The sequence below is a fragment of the Ambystoma mexicanum genome, chromosome 9 (assembly GCF_040938575.1).
Source record: "Ambystoma mexicanum isolate Mex_15411 chromosome 9, UKY_AmexF1_1, whole genome shotgun sequence".
NCBI classification, from domain to species: domain Eukaryota; kingdom Metazoa; phylum Chordata; class Amphibia; order Caudata; family Ambystomatidae; genus Ambystoma; species Ambystoma mexicanum.
In genome coordinates this window covers 59,957,146-59,979,913 of record NC_090931.1, presented here as the reverse complement: position 1 = coordinate 59,979,913, position 22,768 = coordinate 59,957,146, and the positions used below count along the sequence as shown (strand labels likewise).

At 49.5% G+C, this 22,768-nt stretch overlaps 1 protein-coding gene across 3 annotated transcripts in view; it reads right to left on the bottom strand.

The window, feature by feature from the left end:
• PRDM10 (PR/SET domain 10) overlaps positions 1–22,768 on the bottom strand; it is an 825,235-nt gene that overhangs the window by 465,084 nt on the left and 337,383 nt on the right. For all 3 annotated transcript variants that reach the window (XM_069614147.1, XM_069614145.1, XM_069614146.1), the window contains exon 9: positions 21,855–21,972. In XM_069614147.1, the coding sequence (XP_069470248.1) occupies positions 21,855–21,972 (118 nt within the window). The remainder of the gene's footprint in view (positions 1–21,854; positions 21,973–22,768) is intronic.

The following is a 22,768-nucleotide window of genomic DNA, read 5'->3' as shown; positions in this document are numbered from 1 at the left end:
GTAACCAATCACTGGTCTCTGGGTCATACTGCCCCCAGCCAATGACTGTCCTCTACCTAAGCACCTCCTCTGGCAGCCATCTTCAGATTTGGTAGCACGTAAAGTGGCAGTAGGACCAAGAGAAGAGCCGCAGAGGGGTTGGAGGGAGGGTTCGCATGTGAATCCATGCCAGACCCGTGCTGGAGAACAACTGTTACAGGTAAGTAACTTGTTCCTTCTCCAGCATGGGGTCTGGCATGGATTCACATGCTCATGAATACAATAATACATAACAGTACACACATGCACAACCACTGGATGTGGAAACACTCCACATTAAGCATTTCAACAATTCAATATTAAGCATCTCTTACCTCCTCACCAGGCTCACCTTCAAGCGAACAGGTTGCGCAGCACTGCCTGGCCGACTCGAGACTCCTCCCTTGAATCCCGGTCGACGCAGTAGAATCTCGTGAAGGTGTGCGTCGACCTCCACATAGCAGCCCTGCAGATGTCCAGCAGGGGCACACAAAACAGGAATGCCGTAGTAGCAGCGATCGCTCTGGTTGAATGGGTTCTTGGACGGCCGGGCAATGATCGGTTTGCCAACCGGTGATAGTGCATGATGCAGCTGGAGAGCCATCTGGAAATGGAAGCCTTCGAGAGGGCCTTCCCTTGGTTCACAGTGCCAAAGTTCACAAACAGCTGTGATGTCTTCCGAAAAACCTTTGTGGGTTCCACGTAGAACTTCAGCACTCTAGCTACATCCAGCGAGTGCAAAGTCCTCTCACCCGGCGACGAAGGCGATGGGAAGAAAACAGGTAACACCAAGGGCTTGTTGAGATTGAAGTCCGATGGCACCTTGGGCATTAAGGAGGGGTGCGTCCCCGCCACTACCCAGGTCTCGTGGAATGTCAGGTATGGAGGTTTACAGGAGAGGGCCTGGATCTCTCCCACTCGTTGTGCGGAGGTGATGGCCACAAGAAACGGGGTCTTATGCAAGGGCTCGAATGGAGCACCCATGATCCTGGTCAGCACCACGTTGAGCTTACACAACGGACCAGAGCCTTCACCGGCGGGAACGAGCGGAACAGTCCTTTCAAGAACTCCTTCACCAGGCGGTGAGACCACAGCGACGACCGCCCTGGAGTTCTGGTGTAGCGGGAGATAGCCGCCAGCTGGATTTTGATGGATGCATGTGCCAGCCCCGTCTTGGCCAGCGACAGCAAGTACAGCAGCACTTGGGGGGCCGTAATCCGTAGAGGGTTGATCTTCTGTGCACGGCACCTGACAGAGAACCTCTTCTATTTATGTCCATAGCACTTAAGAGTCGAGGACATCCTGGCCTTTGCAAGTACCTCCTTGCAGTCCGCCGGGATATCATAGCCTCCAAACTCTAGTGCTGCAGGAGCCAGGCCTGCAGGTTCAGCGATCCTGGGTCATGATGTAGGATGGCGCCTCCTTCCCTGGCAAGAAGATCCGCATCTGTCGGCAGTTTGACTGGGGGGGGGGGGGGGGGGGATGCTGAGAAGTCCAGAAGGTCCGGGAACCATATCTGCCTCGGCCACGCCGGCGCGACTGTTAAGGAGGATTTCTGAACTCTGACCAGGAGGGGCAGAGGTTCAGGAGGCCAACCTAGTTTCTTCGAACAGGGTAACCTCTGGACAAGCCAGACCAATCAGGGTAGCTATGGCAGGCGGTCAAGACTAAGTTTCAAGAGGGGTGACGGTGACTGAAAGACCTCAATGAGCACACAAAGCAAGGACACTTACAAATTACTCCAAACAGGTGTTCTATTAAAAATATAGACACATTTATTACAAGGCCTTTGTAACATAGACCATAGCAAAGAATCACAGTAATACTAAAGACAACCAATACAATATATATACAAGACCCTAGGGGTCTAAGGGATTAGAAGCACGAAATATGTAGACCACCTAGATGGGGAGGAAAACAGGCAGTGCAGGTAATTTTTAGTCCCAGTTCAACATCAAGAATACACCTAACTCAGAGGCAGTCCAAGCCCTACGAAGAGGAGAGCCTTACGCTCAATAGTACATGCACGCGCTGGTGCCAATGGACAAAATAGGGTCTCTTCAAGGGTCGCTAGCAGCTCAGGAAGATGGATGAGCCGATGAACAAGTTCCCACTATTCGAATAGGACCTCCACTTGAGGGCAGAGGCAGTTTAAGAGTACGGGATGGAGTCACTATTTCACAATAGCCGTGGAAAGGAAAGGGGCACTCGGGGGCCACTTTGTGCGTAAAAATGGGCTCCTGCGCTAGGGGCCACCGGTTGGGGTAAGGATTACTCACCGGTCCCCGACACAGGCAGACCCAAACTTCCCAAGTACAGTCCACTTCGCTGGCCGGTTCGACTGCGACAATCAGGACGTCTCGACACCGTGTAGACTCAGAGATACAGCGATGATTCCCAAATGGGACAGTGACGATTTCTCCGCTCTGGGAGGAGGAATCGGCCCAGATTCACTGTAGCAGTAACCGCATTTACTCCAGTCCGGGCGCACTCGTCTCACTTCAGACCTGGGAATACCAAGTGTACGAAATTCGGTGTGAGGGTGCCAAGTTTCGAGGGCTTTCTCGAAACGCCGGCGGTATCAGAGCAAACATCCCGTGTAAGCTGGTCAGCCCACTGGTTGGCCAAGGGACACTTCCGAAGAGGCTTACTTGTAGGGTTTGTTGAAGGTGCCAAGAATAGTTAATCCCACTATTCCAATGGGTCGAAGCGTCTTCGCAGACCTTCTAGGACGATCGGAGGCAGAGGGGTCCCACGGGACGACAGCGGGCTCAGGGTGCCAAACCTTCCAGCAGGTCACCAGCGGTTCCTCGACTCAGCTTCTTGTGGCAGGATCCTTGGCTCCTTATCCTTTGTTCGTGTGAACTCAGGAGATCGACATGGTAGTGGTGTTTCTAGCTTCCTTATCCAAAGTTCCCTTCGCGCCAAAACGGAGAGGACCCAATGGGAGATCTGCTCACAAACACGCACACCATACGTGGACCAATCACGGACCACGGTGGTCCCAGGCATTCAGGACACTCCAGACTAACTGGCACCCAGGATGTGTATTGGGAACAGACATCCCAGTCCACATCCTGGAGGCGCACACCAGGCATGCAGAAGCCCGCGAAAGCTTTGGGTTTTGTGGGGAAGTGCATGACCAAATAAGGACTGCCCCGAGTCGGCTCGACCTGGGGGAGGTGAAGGGGCAAGATGGCCAAAGGACAGGACAAAGAACCTCGTGGCATGGCCATTTTGGGACCAGGCCACCTATTCGTGTCAAGTGCGGTTAACATGGCAAGAAAAGGGTTAAAAATACATGAAAACGATAGCTGCCACCAGTCCTGCCTATGACACATCGGCACAGTTAATAAAAAGTCCAGCGAGAGTTTCTAGGGCTTTAGGAAAGACTAGAGACCCAAGGGTGCTGTAAAGTAAGTTACATTGCACTCTTGTTACATGTTGCAAAAAAGTTTGGGGGTTGACACATGGAGGGAAAATTACATACAATTTTGAAATCTTTCATAACAGCGACGAGGATCATCCTGCACCGGGACCGTCTGAATTGAGTGATGAGCCGCAGAAGCAACGGCAACGGTGGGAATGCATACAGGAACAAGCCGTCCCAGGGGAAGGAGAATGCATCGCCCAAGCTCCCAGGCTGGGGAAACCTGCTGGCGAACCTCCGGCCCTTGGAGTTCGCTGCCGTCGCAAACAGTTCGATCTGGGGATTGCCCCATCGTCGGAATAGGAGCTCCACTTGATCCTGCCGAAGCTCCCTCTTGTGGCAAGAGCACAGCTCCCTGCTAAGTGAGTCGGCGACGATGTTCTTTACTCCTGCCAGATGAAAAAGTACCAGGAACATCCCCTGCGAGACGGCCCAGTGCCACAGATCCTGCACTTCCTTGGATAGGGCTGGGGATCTGGTGCCCCCTGCGTCCGGATGTAGAACATTGTGGTGGTGTTGTCGGTGAAGATCCGTACCACTTTGCCCTTGAGGGACGGAAGGAAAGACCTGAGGGCCCAGAACACGGCCTGGAGCTCCAAGACGTTGATGTGCAGGGACCTCCCCTCCGGGAGCCAAAGGCCTCTTGCGTGGAGATCTCTGGTGTGCGCTCCCCATCCCTCCAGGGAGGCATTCGTCGTCAGTTTCCTGATGCGCTGGGGTCTGGAAGTCCATGCCCGCCGCGAGATGCGCGCGGGTACCCCACCACCGGATTGCTTGACGGAAAGTCTCGTTGAGGGAGATCTTGTCTTGATGCTTCGCGCCATTTGCATCCAACACGCGTCGAGGAACTCCTGCTGTGGTCGCATCTGCAACCTGCACAGACGCACGAGGTAGATGCAAGATGACATCATGCCGAGCAGGGACTTGATGGACTTCACCCTGGCCACTTCCATGGTCAGAAGGCGTTGTACCTTGCCCAGGATGGCCTTCGTCCACTCCTCCAACGGGGATGCCAACCGCGCCATCGTGTCGAGTCTGGCTCCCAGGAACAGGGCGTCCTGCGACGGTACCAAGCGGGACTTCGCAAAGTTGATCGAGAACCCCAGTTCCGTGAGCAGGCGGACAGTCTTCGCTGTGTGGTCGATGGCGAGTTTTCTTGTCTTTGCTCGGGTGAGCCAATCGTCCAGGTAGGGGTATACGTGCATCCCCTGCAGGCGCAGCCGCGCTGCCACCGGTGCCAGGCACTTGGTAAAGGCCCTTGGCGCCAACTTGAACCCGAAGGGCAGTGCATTGAACTAGTAGTGCCGCCCCTGGACCACGAATCTTAGGAACTTTCGATGTCCTTTATGTACGAGGATGTGGAAGTAGGCATCCTCCAAGTCCAGTGACGACAGGAAGTCACCTTCCTCCAGTTGTCCTAGCACGTGCTGAAAGGTGACCATCCTGAACCTCTGTGATTTGATGTATTTGTTGAGGCAGCGAAGGTCTAGGATGGGCCGCCAGCCGCCGGTCTTCTTCAGGACGAGGAAGTACTGCGAGTATACTCCAGAGCCCCAGAGCCTCTTTGGGACGAGTTCTATCGCGCCCTTTCTCAGCATTGCTCGTACCTCCAGAAGTAGCTGTGGAACGTGGTTTTCTTTCCTGGCCACAGGTGGGAAACGGGAGCACTTCCTTTGGAACTCTAGAGTGTGCTCGTGGGCCAGGGCATCCAGCACCCAACGGTCGGTGGAGATGGACTCCCACACGCTGACGAAGTTCGCCAGCCGGCCGCCCACCGGGGTGCTCAGGTGGCGTCCCGACGTCACGGCCGGTTCAGTCCTGTTGACAAGAAGCGGGCCGCCTGGCGGTACGACGAGGAACTGCCGCTGAATCCTTGGAGGCACCACCCTGAGATTTGCCTCCGGAGGTCCAAAACGACGGCCGTCGTTGATGGAGTGCCCAAGGCATGGGCCGTCTCAGTGTCAGCCTTGATGGCCTGGAGTGACTCGTCCACTGTCTTGCCGAACAGGTTGTTTCCGTTGAAGGGCATGTCCAGTACCCTGGTCTGCACATCCTGACAGAAGTCGATGGCCCTGAGCCAACCACTCCGGCAAAGGCAAACGCTGTTGCCCATCTCACGAAATCCAGTGTCAGCGATTTCTGTGGCTACCATGGTGGCGTGATCCAAAGCCACCTCGCCCTCTTGCAAGATTTCAAGGGCTTCCGCCCTCTTGTTGTCCGGGAGGAAGTCCAGGATATGGATCATCTTGAACCACAGCTCCCTATCACAGAGGCCCACAATCGCGAGGGCGTTGGCCGCCTTGATGGTCATCGCTACCGATGAGATGACCCGTCGTCCCAAGGCATCTAGCTTCTTCCCCTCGCCGTCCGGCGGGGAAGTGGAAGATGACGTCATCGCCCCGGCCACTTTCTTCTTGGCTGCCGCGGTCGGCTGCGCCCTGAGGCACATAGGAGCGGAGTCGAGGACCCGGTACTTCTTCTCGTACTGGTCTCGCTTCGCAGGGGCCGTGGACGGGTTCTTCAGAAAAGACAGCCCTTTGTCCCAGATGTCGTCCAACAGAGGAACAGAGTATGGTTTTCCTCTTGGCCTCACGTCGTTGGTAAAGAAATCCCTCTTTCTTCTGCTCCTTGGGGCACAGCTGGAAAAGCGCCGAGGCCCTGGCGATCATGGCGTGAAAGGAGCCAATTTCGTCGGGAGGGGATGCCCGGGAAGGGGGCCACTGGAGATCCATTCCGTCATCGCCACCATCGCTCGTCGCTCGTCGCCTCTGTCCCGTCTCATCCCTCGGCAGAGGGCATGGAGGTGAAGAATGGAAGAGTGGGGGAGGATAGACTCGCCTCTGCTTGTTTGGAGGACTCCCCGGCGGTCTTGGCGCCGCTGGATCGTCCGCTGGAGGTAAGGGCAACCTTGTCCTTATCTCTGTGCACAGGGTCTGCAAAGCCAGAAAGATGTCTTCCGACCTGTCCTGCAGCGAAGGCATCGGTTGCGATGGAAGCGATCTCAGGGGCGTGGTGTCCTCTGGTATCTCCTCGGCCTGCCGTTCCTCGCCGGCTCCACCGTCGCACTCCTAGTCCGCCTCGTCGGGATCCTTCCCGTAGGACCTGACCTCTTCGAACCTCTTGTCCAGGACTGCCTTGATGGCAGACAGCTCATTCTCGGAGGAGGTATCTGAGTCCGTTAGGACTCTTGTGCCCCCCTCCTTCTCGGACAGGGTTTCACAGGGGTCTTCTCGATAGGTTGGAAAGACGATTCCCTCCGGGATGGCAGGAAAGAACAAGTTACTTCTTACCTGGTAACGTTCTTTCGATGGGATGTTCCCCCGACGTATTCCTTATCTTGATAGATCATCTCCAGCTTGCTGGCCTCGGAATTTTTTTTTCAGTAGAGGGCGCTGTGCGTCGACGTCCCTCGAGCCGATGTCCCTCGACAGCCTCTGTATCGGCGCCGACGTCATCATGCATATAAATAGACTCGCGCAGCGTCCGTTGCTCAGTTCCGTTTTGACGTTAACAGTTGTTTTACATGAATTGGTTAGTGACCCAGAAGGAGCGTAAACTGTAACCACAAGGGAAGTTTTACCGAGGGGATGGATGGGAGGGGCGATAAGGAATACGTCGGAGGAACATCCCATCGAAAGAACGTTACCAGGTAAGAAGTAACTTGTTCTTCGAAGGGATTGTGTCCTCCGACGTATTCCTTATCTTGATAGACTCCCATAGCAGTGGTGTGTAACTGGAGGTGGGAGTAAATTTGTCATGTTTCCCTTCAAGAGTGAACAGAGTGCAACACAGATTTGCCAAATCTAGTCTCTTGGCTAGAGGATGAATCCAGGTTGTAAAATCTTGTGAAGGTATGTGCAGACGACCATGTGGCAGCCGCACATATGTCTCTAATCGGTACTCCTCTTTGGAGGGCCGAAGAGGCTGTGATAACCCTGGTTGAATGAGCCCTAAGATTTTGAGGAGGCTCTTTCCCTGCCAGTTTGTAACATTCCAGAATGGCTAAAATAATCCATCTGGAAATGGTCTGTTTTGTTATCGGTAATCCCAATTTGTGCCCTGAATAACCTATGAACAGTTGGTCTGCTTGCCTAATCCTAGCAAGTCTGCTAATGTAAAAGCTCAAAGCCCGCCTTGGGTCCAGCCTATGCAGCCTTTCTTCCTCTTTCCCAGGATGGGGAGGAGGATAAAATGAAGGCAAGGTAATCTTCTGAGTGATGTGGAATTCAGAAACCACTTTTGGGAGAAAATTAGGCTTCACTTGTAGGACAACTTTATCTTTATGAAAAATTGTATCAGGGGGTTTACAAGATAGAGCCTGTAATTCGCTCACCCTCCTAGCAGATGTCAATACCACTAATAAGACAGTTTTAAGGGTGAGAAACCTTAGTGAACAAGAGTGGAGTGGTTCAAAAGGAGTACCCATCAGGAAATTTAAGACTAAATTTAAGTCCCATAAGGGAACTTGGAATGGTCTTGGAGGGTAGACATTGGTTAATCCCTTCAGAAATTGTATTACTAAGGGTAACTTGAAATACGATGGTTCCTCTGCAGTGCGCTTGAAGATCGATAGCGCTGCGAGATAGCCCCTGATAGTGCCAACCTGATGGCCCGAATTTGCCCAATAGAGTAGAAAAGATAACACCGTTGGTGTACCACAGGAAAAGGGGTCGAAATTCTTTTCTCTACACCAGCTGCAAAATGTGTTCCAATGCTAGCGGTATAAAGACTTTGTTGCTGGCCTTCTTGCCGAAAGGAACACCTCCATGACGTCATCTGGGAGGTCCCAATCCTTGTATCTCAACCTTTCAGATACCAAGCGTGAAGGTTGAGGGTTCTGATGTCTGGATGGAGAACCAGACCTCCCTTCTGCGAGAGGAGATTCTCCCTGAGTGGAAGACAAATTGGAGGGCAGATGGACATGAACCGGAACCTTCTCAACCTCCTGATCATTTGAGCAACTACAGGGACTGTAGGAAACACGTACAGAAGTGGAAACACCCAGTCCACTACGAACGCGTCCCCTAGAGCTCCTCTCGGGGGAAATTCCCTTGAACAAAACTGATCGCACTTCCTGTTGATGCTGGTGGCGAACAGATCCACTTGAGGGGTTCCCCAAAGGGTGAAGATCTGTTGAAGGACTTCCTGAGCTAGTTCCCACTCGTGGGAGACTGTACTCTGCCTGCTCAGAGCGTCCGCTGTCAAGTTTTTCTCTCCAGCTAAGTGAACTGCCGATATAGAGATTCCTTCTTGGATTGCCCAAAACTAGAGCTGCATCGCCTCTCTGCACAGAGACAGTGATCCTACGCCTCCTCTTTTTTTGAGGTAGTGCATGGCCACTGTGTTGTCCGTCCTTATCAGGACATTTTTCCCCTGTACAGATGGCAGAAAAGCCTTCAGTGCTAATCTGATTGATCTCAGCTCTAACAGGTTGATATGTAGTCTGGACTCCGATGGAGACCAACAACCGCTGATTGTCAAGTCGTTGGTATGGGCTCCCCACCCCGTGAGTGAGGCATCTGTGACTACTGTTATCTCCGGCCATGGTTGCCAAAACAGTTCTCCTTTCAAGATGTTCTCCTGGCAGGCCCACCACTGAAGGTCTCGAGCCACCTTGTCCAGAACCTGAATGAGGTCTGTCATTCTCCCTGAGAATTGCGACCACTGAGTTCTCAGTGCCCACTGAAGAGATCTCATTCTCAGACGAGCCTCTGGCACAAGGAAGATGCAGGATGCCATGAGGCCTAGCAACCTCAAAAAGTCGAAGGCTGCGAGACGTTGGGCATTTTGAAACTTGGTGACCATCTGCAGAATATCTTGAGCCCTCACCTCTGGTGGCGAGGCTTTTCCCAGGGAAGTGTCCAGGATCGCTCCAATGAACTGGAGTCTCTGTGATGGTATCATCTGTGACTTCTTTAAATGGAGGGAGAAGCCCAGTTTGTGAAGGAAGTGGCAGACATAATCTAGCTGGATCTGAGCTTGTTCCGGAGATACAGCTCTGATCAGCCAATCGTCCAGGTAGGGGTAGACGTGAATCCCTTCCCTCCTTAGACTTGCAGCAACTACCGACATTAGCTTGGTGAAGACCCTCGGGGCGAAGGTCAGCCCAAATGGCAGAACTCGAAATTGATAATGCGAGCCGCCAATTGCAAACCTCAGGTATTTCCTGTGTTTGAGATGGATTGGCACATGGAAATAAGCATCCTGAAGGTCCAGAGATACCAGCCAGTCCTGGAGCTGGAGGGCCTGAAGGATCTGAGAAAGAGTTATCATCTTGAACTTGTCCTTCCTGAGGAACTTGTTCAATTCTCGTAAGTCCAAGATAGGTCTCAGTCCTCCGTCCTTCTTCGGTATTAGGAAGTAGGGGGAGTACCAGCCCTTGTTCCTCTCCGCTACAGGTACCGGTTCTATGGCACCTTTCTCCAGCAGGTCTACAATTTCCTGCAAGAGGAGCGGATCTGGAACTTTCCGAGAGCTGTTCCCCAATGGATGACTCTGAGGAATGCGTAAAAAAGGCAGGCAGTAACCTTGGGCAACTGTCTCCAATGCCCAAGCATCTGACGTAATAGCCTGCCATTCCGTCAGATGTTGAGTTAGCCTGCCCCCTACTGGTGTCTTGTGAGGAGAGTCCTCAGAGTGATTTAGAGGTGGCTGATGCAGGTGCCGAGGGTAAAGAGGTACCTGCTGCTGCTGCTGCTGCTGCGGCTTTTGTATTTTTACCCCGTCCACCTTGGGTGAATCTTTTTTGACCTCTTTGAACCGACTGTCCTCTGCCTTTTCCGAATGCAGAATAAAAGCGAAAGGACTTACCTCTCCACGAGGTGCCTGAGGGGCGATATGGCGTTTGACGGATTGCAGCACCTAGGGATTTTGCTGTTGCTTTGGATGTCTGAGAACTTTTCTAGGCTGTCATCCGCCTTCTTACCAAACAAAGAAGAGCCGTCAAAGGGCATATTTAAAAGTCTGGCTTGTACATCTGGAGCAAACCCAGACTTTCGCAACCACGCAAATCTGCGGGTTGTAGTACTTGCCGCCATGGCCCTACTGATGCTGTCAGCAGAATCAATGCAAGTTTGAAGGGATTCGCACATTGCGTCTTTACCATCCTTAATGATGTTTAGAAACGCTTCCCTTTCTTCTCCCTCTGGGAGGCAGTCAGCCGCTGATGAAGCACACTCCCAAAGTGTATGGCTGAACCTTGCGAGCGTACAAGTAGCGTTAATAGATTTCAACGCCATGCTACATGCAGAAAAAACTTTTAGCCATAGAGTTGTATCTTTTGTCATCCCTGTCCTGTGGAACAGTAGGGTGTGCCGATCTACTGCCTGATGCAGTTGCTGCTTGGACAACGAGACTCTCTGGAGTTGGATGTTTAGACAAAAATTCAGGGTCAGTAGTAGATACCCTGTATTTGGCTGATAACTTCTTGTTAACCGCCGGGAGTTTCCCAGTTAGCCAATATTTTTCTTTGTAATGCAGCGTGAAATTGAACTACAGGATCCTCCTGTGGGCCTTTGACTAAGATGTCTGTAAGGTCATCCTGTTGGAATGCAGGTGAAGGTGTAGACCAACCCATGAATTCTATGATTCTTGCCATTAAAATTCTGTAAGGGGTCTCAGCATGTTCCCCTGGGTCTGGCTTGGCAAATTCTATTTCTGGGGAAGTATCTAACCCACTTGCCTCATGTAAGGATTCTCTAAGGTCCTTGAACCTATTTTCCTCAGAGGTAAATTCCTCTGGTTCTGGTGTTGCAGATCTCTGCAACCCAAAGGGTCTTTCTTGATCTGAATCCTCCCCTTCCTCATAGATTGAGGACAAAGGTCTGAAATGATCAGACCTTGGAAATGGCTTAAATCCCCTTTCCAGAGCAGAAGGGGCTAAATGTCATAATCGGTTGGGAAAATGTCGACGTCGTCGAAGCGGACGTTAAAGGCTTCGAAAACACCGAAAAAGGCGTCGAGAAATTGGAAGTGGCCTCGAAGAAATCGAGAGGATCGGGATCCTAATCGAGGTTGTCGATGACCCCGAAGTCATGTTAGAGGCTCTGGGTATGACCACTGGCTGTGAGGTAGTGACGGCCATGGGTTTACTCTTTTTCGGCATCGAAAGACGGCGTCGATTCGATCGACCTATGCGTCGATGAGCCCTTCGACAATGGCGTTGATGACGCAGATTTATGCATCGAAGGGACCTTCGACGCTGGCGTCGATGGCACAGTGCCTTTTCTCGAGGGTTTGTGACGCTCTCGAGTAGTTTCTTTCGCCCGCCGGGTGCAACGACTCGCTGCGTTTAGATTTTTCGGGTCTTACACCCAGGGTATCACCCTCAGCTGTCTTCGAGGGGGTCGAGGCCGCTTTCTCGAAAAACGCTAAGCATCCTTTTACAGAATTCCTCCCACTCAGCCTGAGAGCTATGTTTTGTGGGGCAGGTGACTCTTTCCGGAGAAACAGAAGAAGAAGACGAGGAAGGGGATCTTCAATGTCTCTTACTTGAATGCTTGGATCTCGAAGAGTGGTGGGAACTGCTTCGAAACCTAGACCGAAAATGTTTTCTGTGTCGGCGAGGAGACGAATGTCTCGACTCTGCCGAAGAAACTTTCGAAGGAGTTTTAGCTGTCTTACCTCTCTCAAGCTTCCCCTTATGCTCCTTCAAGGCTTTCGCCGTCATGGACATGCAGTCCTCGCACTCGGAACATTGATGCTCCGATCCCAGACACCACAAACAGATCCTGTGAGGATCTGTCAACGACATTTTCTTTCCACAATCTTGACATTTTTTGAAGCCGGACCGTGGAGTCGTCGGTTCGGGTGAGGAAGCCATCGAGTAAGAGTTGGTTTATTCTCGAGGAATAATGAAGAATATATTCTCTGACTAACGAACTGAGCAACGCGATTCCGAGGCCCACAAAGCGCAGAAAAACAGAACTGAGCAACAGATGCTGCGCGAGTCTATTTATACGCATGATGACGTCGGCGCTGATACGGAGGCTGTCGGGGGACATCGGCTCGAGGGACGTCGACACGCAGCGCCCTCTACTGAAAAAAAAATTCCGAGGCCAGCAAGCTGGAGATGATCTATCAAGATAAGTAATACGTCGGAGGACACAATCCCTTCGAAACTCTATGCCTGGGGTTCGCCTCCACTGGGGTCACCTTTGCGGGCTTCGCCAGGGCTGCCACGACTCCCTCAATCGAGGCCTTAGACGGGTGAATCTGGGCCTTCACGACCTTAGGCGTGTCTGAGGCCTTCACCGTGGGGGGAGGGTCAACGCCTCGCTCCTCCTTGGCTTTCTCCATCGGGATCGACCAGGGCTTCTGCCGAAGCTTACCCGGGTTCTCCGACTTCCTTTTCATTGAGCCAGAGCGTTGGCTCGTGGTTGACGGCGTTGGTGATGTTGCGCCCAGCCTGGCAGCCGAGGAGCCCAAACCAACGGCGCTCCCGCTGCCCGCGGACTCGCAGTGTTTTGCCTTCTGTTGGGCCCCCTTCGCCAGAGCACCCTCAAAGGTCTTAGAAGACCGCTCAGACTTCTTCTCACCTGCTGCTGGGCTCTTCACCTCCAGCCAGTTAGCGAGTCATGTACGACAGTCCTTCATGGTCCGGGCGGACATGTTCATGTGCGACTTGTCGGAGTGCAGGCAGTAGAGGCAAAGGGAGTGCTCATCTTCCTTGAAGACGTTCTGCAGTCCACATCCTGGGCAGTTCCTAAACAGCTTGGGTCCAGCGGGCGTCGAGTCTCCTTTGTCCTGGGCCATGTCCACGCGGGGTAGGCCACAAAGATCCTCCGGAATCCTCCAAGAAGTGAAATTCGACGACAAATCACCCTTGAGGGGCATAGAGATTTCCGAAACAGGTCCCCGTTAATCGGAAGAAGAATCGGTGGAGCTTGAGGCTCGAATTGACCGAAAAAATAAGAGTAAACTCTTAGAAAAATGCAATACGCAGTAAAAGCTTGAAAGCCAAGCACGAGGACTCCCAACACTTGAACGTGCGGTAAAAATCTGAAGATGGCTGCCAGAGGAGGGGCTTAGGTAGAGGGCAGTCATTGGCTGGGGGCAGTATGACCCAGAGACCAGTGATTGGTTACTAGTAGAACGACAGTTCAGAAACTAAACTGATTTTTTCTTTACCGAGGATTCCCAGCCTGACGACAGGGAATATTCATGAGCATGTGAATCCATGCCAGACCCTGTGCTGGAGAAGTGCAATTGTCTCAGTTTGGTGTCGCCACCAATACGCCCCTGTTTTTCCTCCATGGATTCATTGATTCTTCATCGTGTTTCTTGTTTCCTCCGAGGCCCGCCAATGACGGTCTCCTGCTGCTTTCTACTTTGCAACAGTTTCTCAACCATTTTCCTGCTTCTTGAGGCTTCTGCTGCGCTCGTCTGCTTCGCATGGGACTCCGGTGAACAAAGTGCTGTACTCCAACCCTGGCGAAGGCCAAGGAGCACTCGACTGGCTTCTGGCGTTCTCGCCGTGCAGCATCCGCTTCCAGCAGCCTTCTCCCTTCTGCTTCCTGAGCCGGTTGGCTCCACCGACTTCCTCTCAGGCGTTCCTTCGCACGAAAAGGAGCAACTTGCTCCTGCCAGCAGCTTCTCTTTGTTCCTTGTTTCTCTGATTTAACTGCCCCGGCCCAGGTGTGTGCCAACTGCCACTAGAGCACTGGCTGTGCTCGTGGATTCATGTGCTCTGCATGATTCCGCTCCTCTTTCTCGTCCCAGTGTTGTGGCGATTATGGGAATAATAGTCCCTTCCTGTAAACAATGCATGAATGTTTGCAATGGGTTTTAAAGGCAAACTAGGTCTGAAAGAAAATATGTGGAACTGACAAAAGTGTCTTTCATAATTTTATAAGGCTGGTTAGATTTGGAGAGTATGCCTTTGGGGTGTTACAAAAGAATGTTACTACTCTCCATGGGTGGTGTGAGAAACCTGAAGGTGTCTCACCCGCTAGTCCCTGGGGATCTGTCATCCAGGTGGCCAGGACACGACCATCGCTATTGGATCCAGTTCCTGAGGGTGGACCAGTGCGGGAGGATCACCTGGATGAGGGGGTCTTCGGGGAGTGGTAGTGAGACACCGAAAGGTGAGATGCGGTATCCCCTTCCTTATAGCACCTTTTCCCCAACCTACCAGGTAAGATACCTAGAAGCTCAACCCCACCCCCTTTTCTGACATGAACTCTTTCTCACGTGCAGTTCATTGTGAGCGACAACGGACTAACACCAGAGTTGTATACCTGACATGTCCCAAAACAAGGGCCGGGCAGAGTCAGGCAATTACTGATAATTACACACACCCGACTTCCATCCTACTTCCCCACACAGATAAAAGGTGTAGCACGAAAGCACACTCTGAGCAAGGCAAAACGCACGAGGAAGCAGCAATACAGAGTTGGCAGTTTAAACCGAGGAGGAAGGCAGCAAGACCAAAGAGGGCGACAAGGAGGGAATTACGCTTGCCCTATTTTGAGAAGGGCCGCGACTTTCAAGAGACCTCGAGGAGGAGAAACATAGGACCTGGAATTGCAGTTGACGAACAGTGCATTGTGTGTCACAAGTGCACGGGCCCCCCCGCATTGATAGCCAAGGTGCAGAGAAGCAATTGCCGCCGTGGGACTGCCCTTGACTCCGATAGCAACGCAACGGCAGTGAGTTCAGCACAGCCGGTAAATTGGAGAAACTGATAGAAGACCGCACTGTGTTACGCTGAAGGTTGCAAGCGGCAACATTGTATGAAGAAAGAAAACTTGTATGCGGTTGAACTTTATGAAACCGAAATAAGTACCAGATACAGAGTGGGCCGGCGCCACGCGGGTGCTCATTCGAAGGTCTGTTTGGTATCCAACTGAGTGTGCAAGAATTATTGAACTGTGAAATCGAAGTGGTCCTGCAGCGGGTTAAGTTGAATCCCATGCACATTCGAAAGTCTTCGATGGTCTGTGAACTGAAATTGGTCTTAGCCCGGCTGAAGGGGGGACTAATTGTATAAAAGGGGATCTGAGCCCGGAAGAGGGGGATCCGGGGTGAACCACAAATCACCCGAGAAGATATTGATGTGGCAAGTGTGAACCCAACTGAGGGATGCCTGCAAATTGAAATTGGTCTGAGCCCGGCTGACGGGGACTAATTGAATAAAAGGGGATCTGAGGCCGGAAGAGGGGGATCCTGGGTGAACTATAAATTACCCGAAAAGATATTGCTGTAGCAAGTGTGAACCCGACTGAGGGATGCCTGTGAACTAAAGTTGGTCTGAACCCGACAGAGAAGCAAATTGTATGAAAAAGGATCTGAGTCTGGCTGAGGGGATCTAGGGTGAACAGTGAATCGCCCGACTTGAATATTTTGGAAAGGAACTTTTTCTATTTCTGGTACATCAGGCCCTCTGAATCAAGGAATTTTGAACGTAAGAGAATTGGTCACAGAAGGCCCTGGTGTTAGTAAAAGGAATTGTGACCTTGTGCCGAAGAAGCCTAAGAGTGTGCTGTGCTCGAGTGACCCGCCTTGTCCCGTGCTAAAAACGTGGGGAAGGGAGGCCAACGGACTGAACATCCTGACTTATTCAATTTTCGTGAACATTATCCCACACTATTTGTAGCATAGCGGTTAAGGATTGGCAATAGTTTTTTCTTTTTTAGTATAGACCCTTTTTATTGGACTAGACTCCACTAGGACTGTATCATTGTTATAGGATGGCCGTAGCTTGCTCCTGTCTTAGATTTAGGTTTAGAAAAGCGTTTTTCCACCCCTTGATGAAGTTCAATAAACACCCTTGAACTGTGATCACTTGTGTGTCTTACTTTGATACTATGCCTTCCTTACAATGGAAGAGGGAAGGTGTTACAATAGGATATAAGGGCATGGGAATCAGAGATGTATCTTTAGAAAGGAAAGGGGGCTACTATCTCTCACCCGATGATACCATACTCCTCTCCTGGAGATTATCTCCCCCCCCCCATGTGATCCTCCCCTTTTAAAACCGACCCCGGGGTCAGGATCAAATAGCGACTGCCGCCCACCGGCCACATGGGAGGAGGTCGTCAGCCGGGAAATAAGTGATGATACCATCGGATTCATCCCAACATATAACATACCTCTGCCTGGGAGTCAAGTTATCGCTTTCATACTGTGAAACAATAAAGCCGACCCAGACTTGAGTGCCCTGCTTACCAGGTGTGTAGAGGGTGGTGTATCAGTACTTACAAGCGTCCGACCAGACGTTAAACAACTGAAAATAAGAAAAACAAAAATAAGAAACTCTAAAGCCACTCTGCACTCGTGTGAAGTAAAACTGGAGCTTGTTTTTGATTAGGAGGTCATAGTGTGAGCTGGTCAGTAGTAATCTTTTCTTGGTTTGTGCTCAGTAAAATATTTATGGCAAATGATCCCAGAGGGGATGTTGTCTTTGGATGAATTGACAGTAAAGAATAAGTCACAGCCATTTATTGTTCACTTGTTGTTGGTGTTAAGGAAAGCGTTAGAAAGCCTTATTTAATATAGTATCGTTTGACACAGCAAGAGAAAGGGTAAATCCTCCCTTTCCAGACACTGCGTTGGGAAAATAATATTGGGATCATAGTGGCCACTTACTCCTCTGACACAGAACTGCCCATGTGGGGTCACCCATTATACCCAAACCTACATCGAAGGTCTGTCTACATCCACCCTATGGGCCCTTTGACAAGTTAAGCACAAGTTTAAATCTAAAGAAAGCAACACCTCAAGCACAGCAGAGCCACCATAACTCAGCGACAGGAAAATCAAACCTTTTGTGCATTAAGCCCCTGTGTTATGGCCACCTGAGAAGCCAAAGAACAACCCTGCCTAGCTGATTCTACCGATGTCCTGCACACAGCAAGTTATCTCCTTGGACACGCAAATCGGCTTATCAAATATTCTTGTACTGCCTACCCCCTAGAAACTGCCTCCTGCCCCCGTCTGATCGGTCAGTGGCAGATAGGTTGTCACTGTTTGTAGACTGCAGCTACCGCTTTTTTGTATTGCTATATAGGTTGTGAACATTAACACATGCATAGGAAGCACTTGAAAGATGAGAGAGATCTTTAACCCAGGCTAACTAGGTGTAGTTACAAAGGACATTGTGATGAATCAGCAATGATTCACCCAGAAAACCTGGCCTGGGACCCTTCTCATGTGGCCAGGGAAAGGCAGACGCTTTCTGATGCCGACCCTGGGGGTGGTGTTCTGAGGGAGGGTCACATGAGGGGGAAGCAGGCCAGGAGGAATGGGAAACCCCCTTGTTTAACTTTCCCCAAAGCCCTACTTTTCTACTGGCTTAATGTAAAATAACTGAAATGGAGAAAACTAACATTGTCATTAGGGACTTCAAGTCCCATAATTCCCCATGTACTGGGATGAGGAAGCGGGCTGAAAAGGTGCATAGTTGTAGGAGAAGTCTCATTAATCCCAATGACCCACACCTAAGGGAGACAGAGGCTTAAAAGTTCCCCTCAGGTGCAGGCAATGAGAGTGCAGGAGGAACAGGAGAGAAACAGTAGCAGTAGGAAGTAGTAGCGCGACATTTGCAGACCTTCCGTACTGAAGCTGGAGGAGAGAGAGGACGCCGGGACCCATGTGTGGCAGATTGCAGCTTCCAGTCCTGAGAGAGTTTGTGTCTCCGGAGTTGGAAGCGCAGTCGTCGCACAGCGGGAAGCATGTAGGAAAGAAGCTTGCCCATGGGAGACCCGTGTTGGAGAGACTGAGCAGCAGGAAGCGGAAGGCAAGGGAATCTTTCCTTCCCGAGAGGCCATCTCATGTGGCTAGGGTGTGCCCGAGGGCCTTGGGGAGATTTCTCGTGGCTGGCATGCATCAGAAGATCTCCAAATCAAGAGGCTCCAAATACCAGTGGTGTGGGCAAAGGTGGACTGAAGGAAGCAGCCTGCCGAGAAGCAAGAAGCTACCAAAGCAGAAGTCCTATGAGCAGCGAAGGGAATGGAGGCGGGTGTCTTGTCTGGTGGTTCACAAGTTTGTAGTGACCCCGGAGCGCTCCATTCCCCTTTACGCAGCCCGGGCAGGCATTCAGTGAGTGAGCACTGCACGCGTGAAAGTGACAGAAGCTCAGAGTGCAATTTTGAAAACCATACTATTGAGAAACAGCAGACGCGGCTCTCGCGTAGAGGGAAAGTGATTCCCAAGGTGATTTCAAACATCTAACTAGTGAAAAGCAACAGTTTGTAACTAATGTGAATGACTGTAATGTTAAAGGTGCAAGAATCCCAGAAAACCATACGGACGATATTAAAAACTAAGACCTACACGCATTGCAGTAGCCAAGAGAGAATATTGATCAAAATAAGACCTACAAGCATTGCCCAAGGCAAAAGACCCTAAAACTTAGGCAAGTGCAATTTAGACCAGATTGTCAACAGCAGAAGAAGGCCAATGAATGTCTACAGGCTGGGAAACTTATTGCCCATATTGTGTCCAACATTTGGTGAAAGCTGGTAGAAACTCACATTGCAAAAGCCAAGGGAGAAGCAGAAAGAAACCCTATCCTTGACAGTCATTGGTGTGCTGGGAAAACAAGAATGGCAAAAAGGCTGCCCTTCTGGGGAAGGGATATCCAGAAGGAAAGGATCAGCATTAGTAAAAGAATAACAAACAGCACCAATGTGAATCTTGTTTCCTCTAAAGAGTTGTTGCAATTGCTGAAGCTACCATTTGTTGAAAAATATGAAGTGTTATGAATCTTTTGTCAGTTGATCTAAATCACAAAAGCACTGTTGATGTGAAACGTTGTTAGGGCAGGGGAGTAAACCCGGATGACAAACCTTTGGAGAAGTAGGCCTGGCAGGGGAGTAAACCAGGTAGCAGGTGAAGAAGCGCTACGGAGTGGTTCTGGCAGAGACAATTTATGTTGTTTGTGGTGCTAAAGAAAAGCTGAGTAAAAGCTGTTGCAGAGGAACTGCATTTCTTTGGAACTTGTTTAGTTGTGGCAAAAAACCATCCTGAGCAAGACAATCATTGCTGTTACTTATGAACTGAGAACTTGCTCAAGGAGGAGGAGAAGCCTTGTTTTTGTGTTGGAACTTTCCATTGACCAGTTGTAGTGGCATAAGACGGCGTTGGAACTTTTGTTGAAATCCAGGTTTTCCTTGTGTTCTTTTTTTGAACTGTGGCACAGAATCATGTTTAAACTTGAGGAAGGGGAATTCGCCCAGGATGTGAAGAGAGACTGTGGTTACATTGTGAATTACATTGAGTTATTTTGAACTGCCATGCATTTCCTTATTCATTTAGTATGTGAATGAGTGTGAGGGACAGATTTGTTAGAGTGTTTCATGTAGTTTTCAGGCAGGGAATTCCTCGTCAGGGTAGGGATAGTGAGGCGTTCATACAACCTTTAAATAGAATGAAATGGGATTTGTTGAGACAACTTTACAACATGTTCCGTCTCACTTTTCTGACCCTTCACACCATTGAAACTGTTTAGGATCGAAAAGGAATAGTGCATAGTGTTCAACCTGTCTTTATTCCACAGAAATATGTTTTATAGCAGTTTGACAATGCACAGAAGGGGATGAATGGGTGATTAAGGCCCCTGGGACAGTCATAGTTATACCGTTAGATAACAAATGTTTCCGCTGGTCATACTAATGCTGTATGATAGTTATTGATAGGACCAATTTGGTTTAGCTGTGCTATTTATTGCCCACATCTGTCCTGTATTTATTTATTTACTTACAAGCTGCTCATGAATATTTTTCTATAAAGGCTGCCCATACTGGGTTCACATAAAGAAGTTGTGTACTGTGAAGGCATCATGAAGGACACAGACAACAGATTCAAATCTTAAAATGAACACTTTTTAAAACTTATATGTCAGGATGGAAAAAGGCCTAACTTGCCCTATACTAAGGTGGGATTTCCCTACCTAAAGAAAAGCAAGGAACGTGTAAATCAAGAAGTTCAACTGAAGACTGTATAGCATTAGTTGTGAGGGCAAGTATAGATTTTGGACACAAAGTGTAGGGATATCAGCACCTAAAACAAAACAGTGTTTAACCCCAAAGTTCTGAGCTTCTTCCAGCTCGGAGCTTCTGTTCCACCCTCTTCCCCAAGTGTGAAAACAGTTGTATAACAAAGTCTCAAAGTGCTCCTTTGGAAACCAAAAAGAAAGGAAAGAATTTAAGTCATGACCAGGGTTCTCATTCCCAAGTTAAAGCTTCTCCCAACAAAAGCCCTGGGGTTCCCTTCCCAAAGTTCAAAATAGTTTGCACTGTAAGCATTGGGGTCCATACCCAAGTTCAGAACAGTTCAACAAGAGAGGAGACCACTTGGAGAAAGTGAAAGTGAGTCCCCCTACCTACAAAGGGGTACCAAAACTACAAAAGTGAGAGCAACAATCCAGGGGGGTAGATCTGAGCTGAAAAGCTTGAAACGTCAAATTCCAGAATTACTTAGAGAAATATTGGTGTTGAATTCGACTTTTTATTAGAAGGGGTCAGGAGTCCCCTCATGTGAAGGAAAGCAAGGGACTTAAATGTTGAACTGCATAAGCAGGCCCTCAGCCTGCAGTTCCAAAATAGAGCCCAGAGACATTTGGACTTTTCGAGTAGGCAAAGGTCAGAGGGAGGCACTTTGGGAAGGAGTCAAGCACCACCAGCACATGCCAGGACGGGGAAGCAGGTCTCATTCTCCACACGTTTGTTTTCCTTTATTAGTGGTAGGGGATCAGTTAGTGGGATAGCATATGTTTGTACATAGGACGAGGTTTATACTTTTTGTTTGACAATCACTCTTTTATTAATCTTTAAAATACGGAACCTTGATAGCAGTAGGGTTAGGAGAGAGAGGTCTTCTTTAGTTCAATAAAGTGAATCGTTGGAACCATGTCTAGTTGTCCATCTTCGATGTCTGACCTACCATACCAAGCAGAGCAACTTAATTTACTTTAATTTTTAACCCAACAGAAACATTAGCAGTTTCTTGTCATAACACTACTTAGCGAGTGGGAGGAGTTATCAGTAGAGGGAAATGAAAGAGAAAAAGAGCAATAATGCTTAACCTTTTCTCACAGACCTACACCTGTAATACATGTGAACATTTGTATTCTGTAGCAGGTGTAGCTCTGCAACCATATTCTTAGCTCAAACATTAGGGAAGTGTACACAATAAATAACTGAAAATAAAATACCCAATTAGAAATGACCGCATTTTATTTGGTTGAAAAACTAAAATTACTTTTACTTTTTGTCCCTATTTTTTTTATAATGCGGGGGGAGAACCCCTTGCACCACTCCCACTTTCCTCTACCTTAATTTATACACTCACCCCACCCCTACCTATTTTTCAATTAAAATTTACAAACATCCCTAACAAATTCGACAAAATAAATTTAGTAATTTCCCTTTAGGTATTTTCGTTTTTTTCTATGGATAACAAATACCTGCTGTAGAATTCAATTTTTTCATCATGAGTGTTCAGGTGTTGCTGGAGTTGCTCCGAGCTCATGAACCGGCGACTGCATTCGTAGCAAGGCCAATTCTTTTCCTGCTCCCGGAGAACTGCAAGAAACAAAAAAGGTTCAATGCAACTTGTACTCTGGCTGGAGGTACAGTAAAGATGTCACACTTGTGTTCAAGGTACTGTGGTAGGTCAGAAGAAGGAGACGACCAAGAGGTGGTATACTTTAAGATATGTTATTTAAATAATATGTGAAAAGGCCTCACTAGCCCTATTCTATGGATTTCCTTTCCTAACTGTAAAATACCTGAGGGTATCTCACGTAGTGAACTGCAAGAGACCCTTATTCAGGTGGCCAATGAAGAGCTGATTATCTCAGACTCCAACTCTAGGGGTGAGAGAGCAAGAAAGGCTCAGGAGATGGGGAAGCCCGGAGTTGTACTCAAGAAAATAGTCACAGTGAAACGCAGTACTATGCCGAGGTAGAGGAAGAGGCGGACAATATCCCAAGGCTTTTAAACGGAACAGAGATTCTCAGTGTAGGCCAAAAAACAACCTCAAGACTATACTTCTATGGTTCTAGATGGTACACCCATTCCCATTTCGAACCAAGTCAAAACGCTAGGGGTTTACCTAGACTCTAGCCTCACTATGAGTAAACACATCAATTCACTTGCGTCTTCCACATCCTACACAGCCAAGCTCATTTCCCTTAGTCATCAATTTCTCTCTACACACAACAGCATCACCCTAGCAAGAGCGCTCATCATGTCTAAGTTAGACTACTGCAACATACTCCTGCGAGGCACCTCAAAGAAAAACCTTGCCAAACTGCAATTATTGCAAAATAAAGCTCTTAGAGCAGCACTGGGTATCAAACAAAGAGACCATATCTCT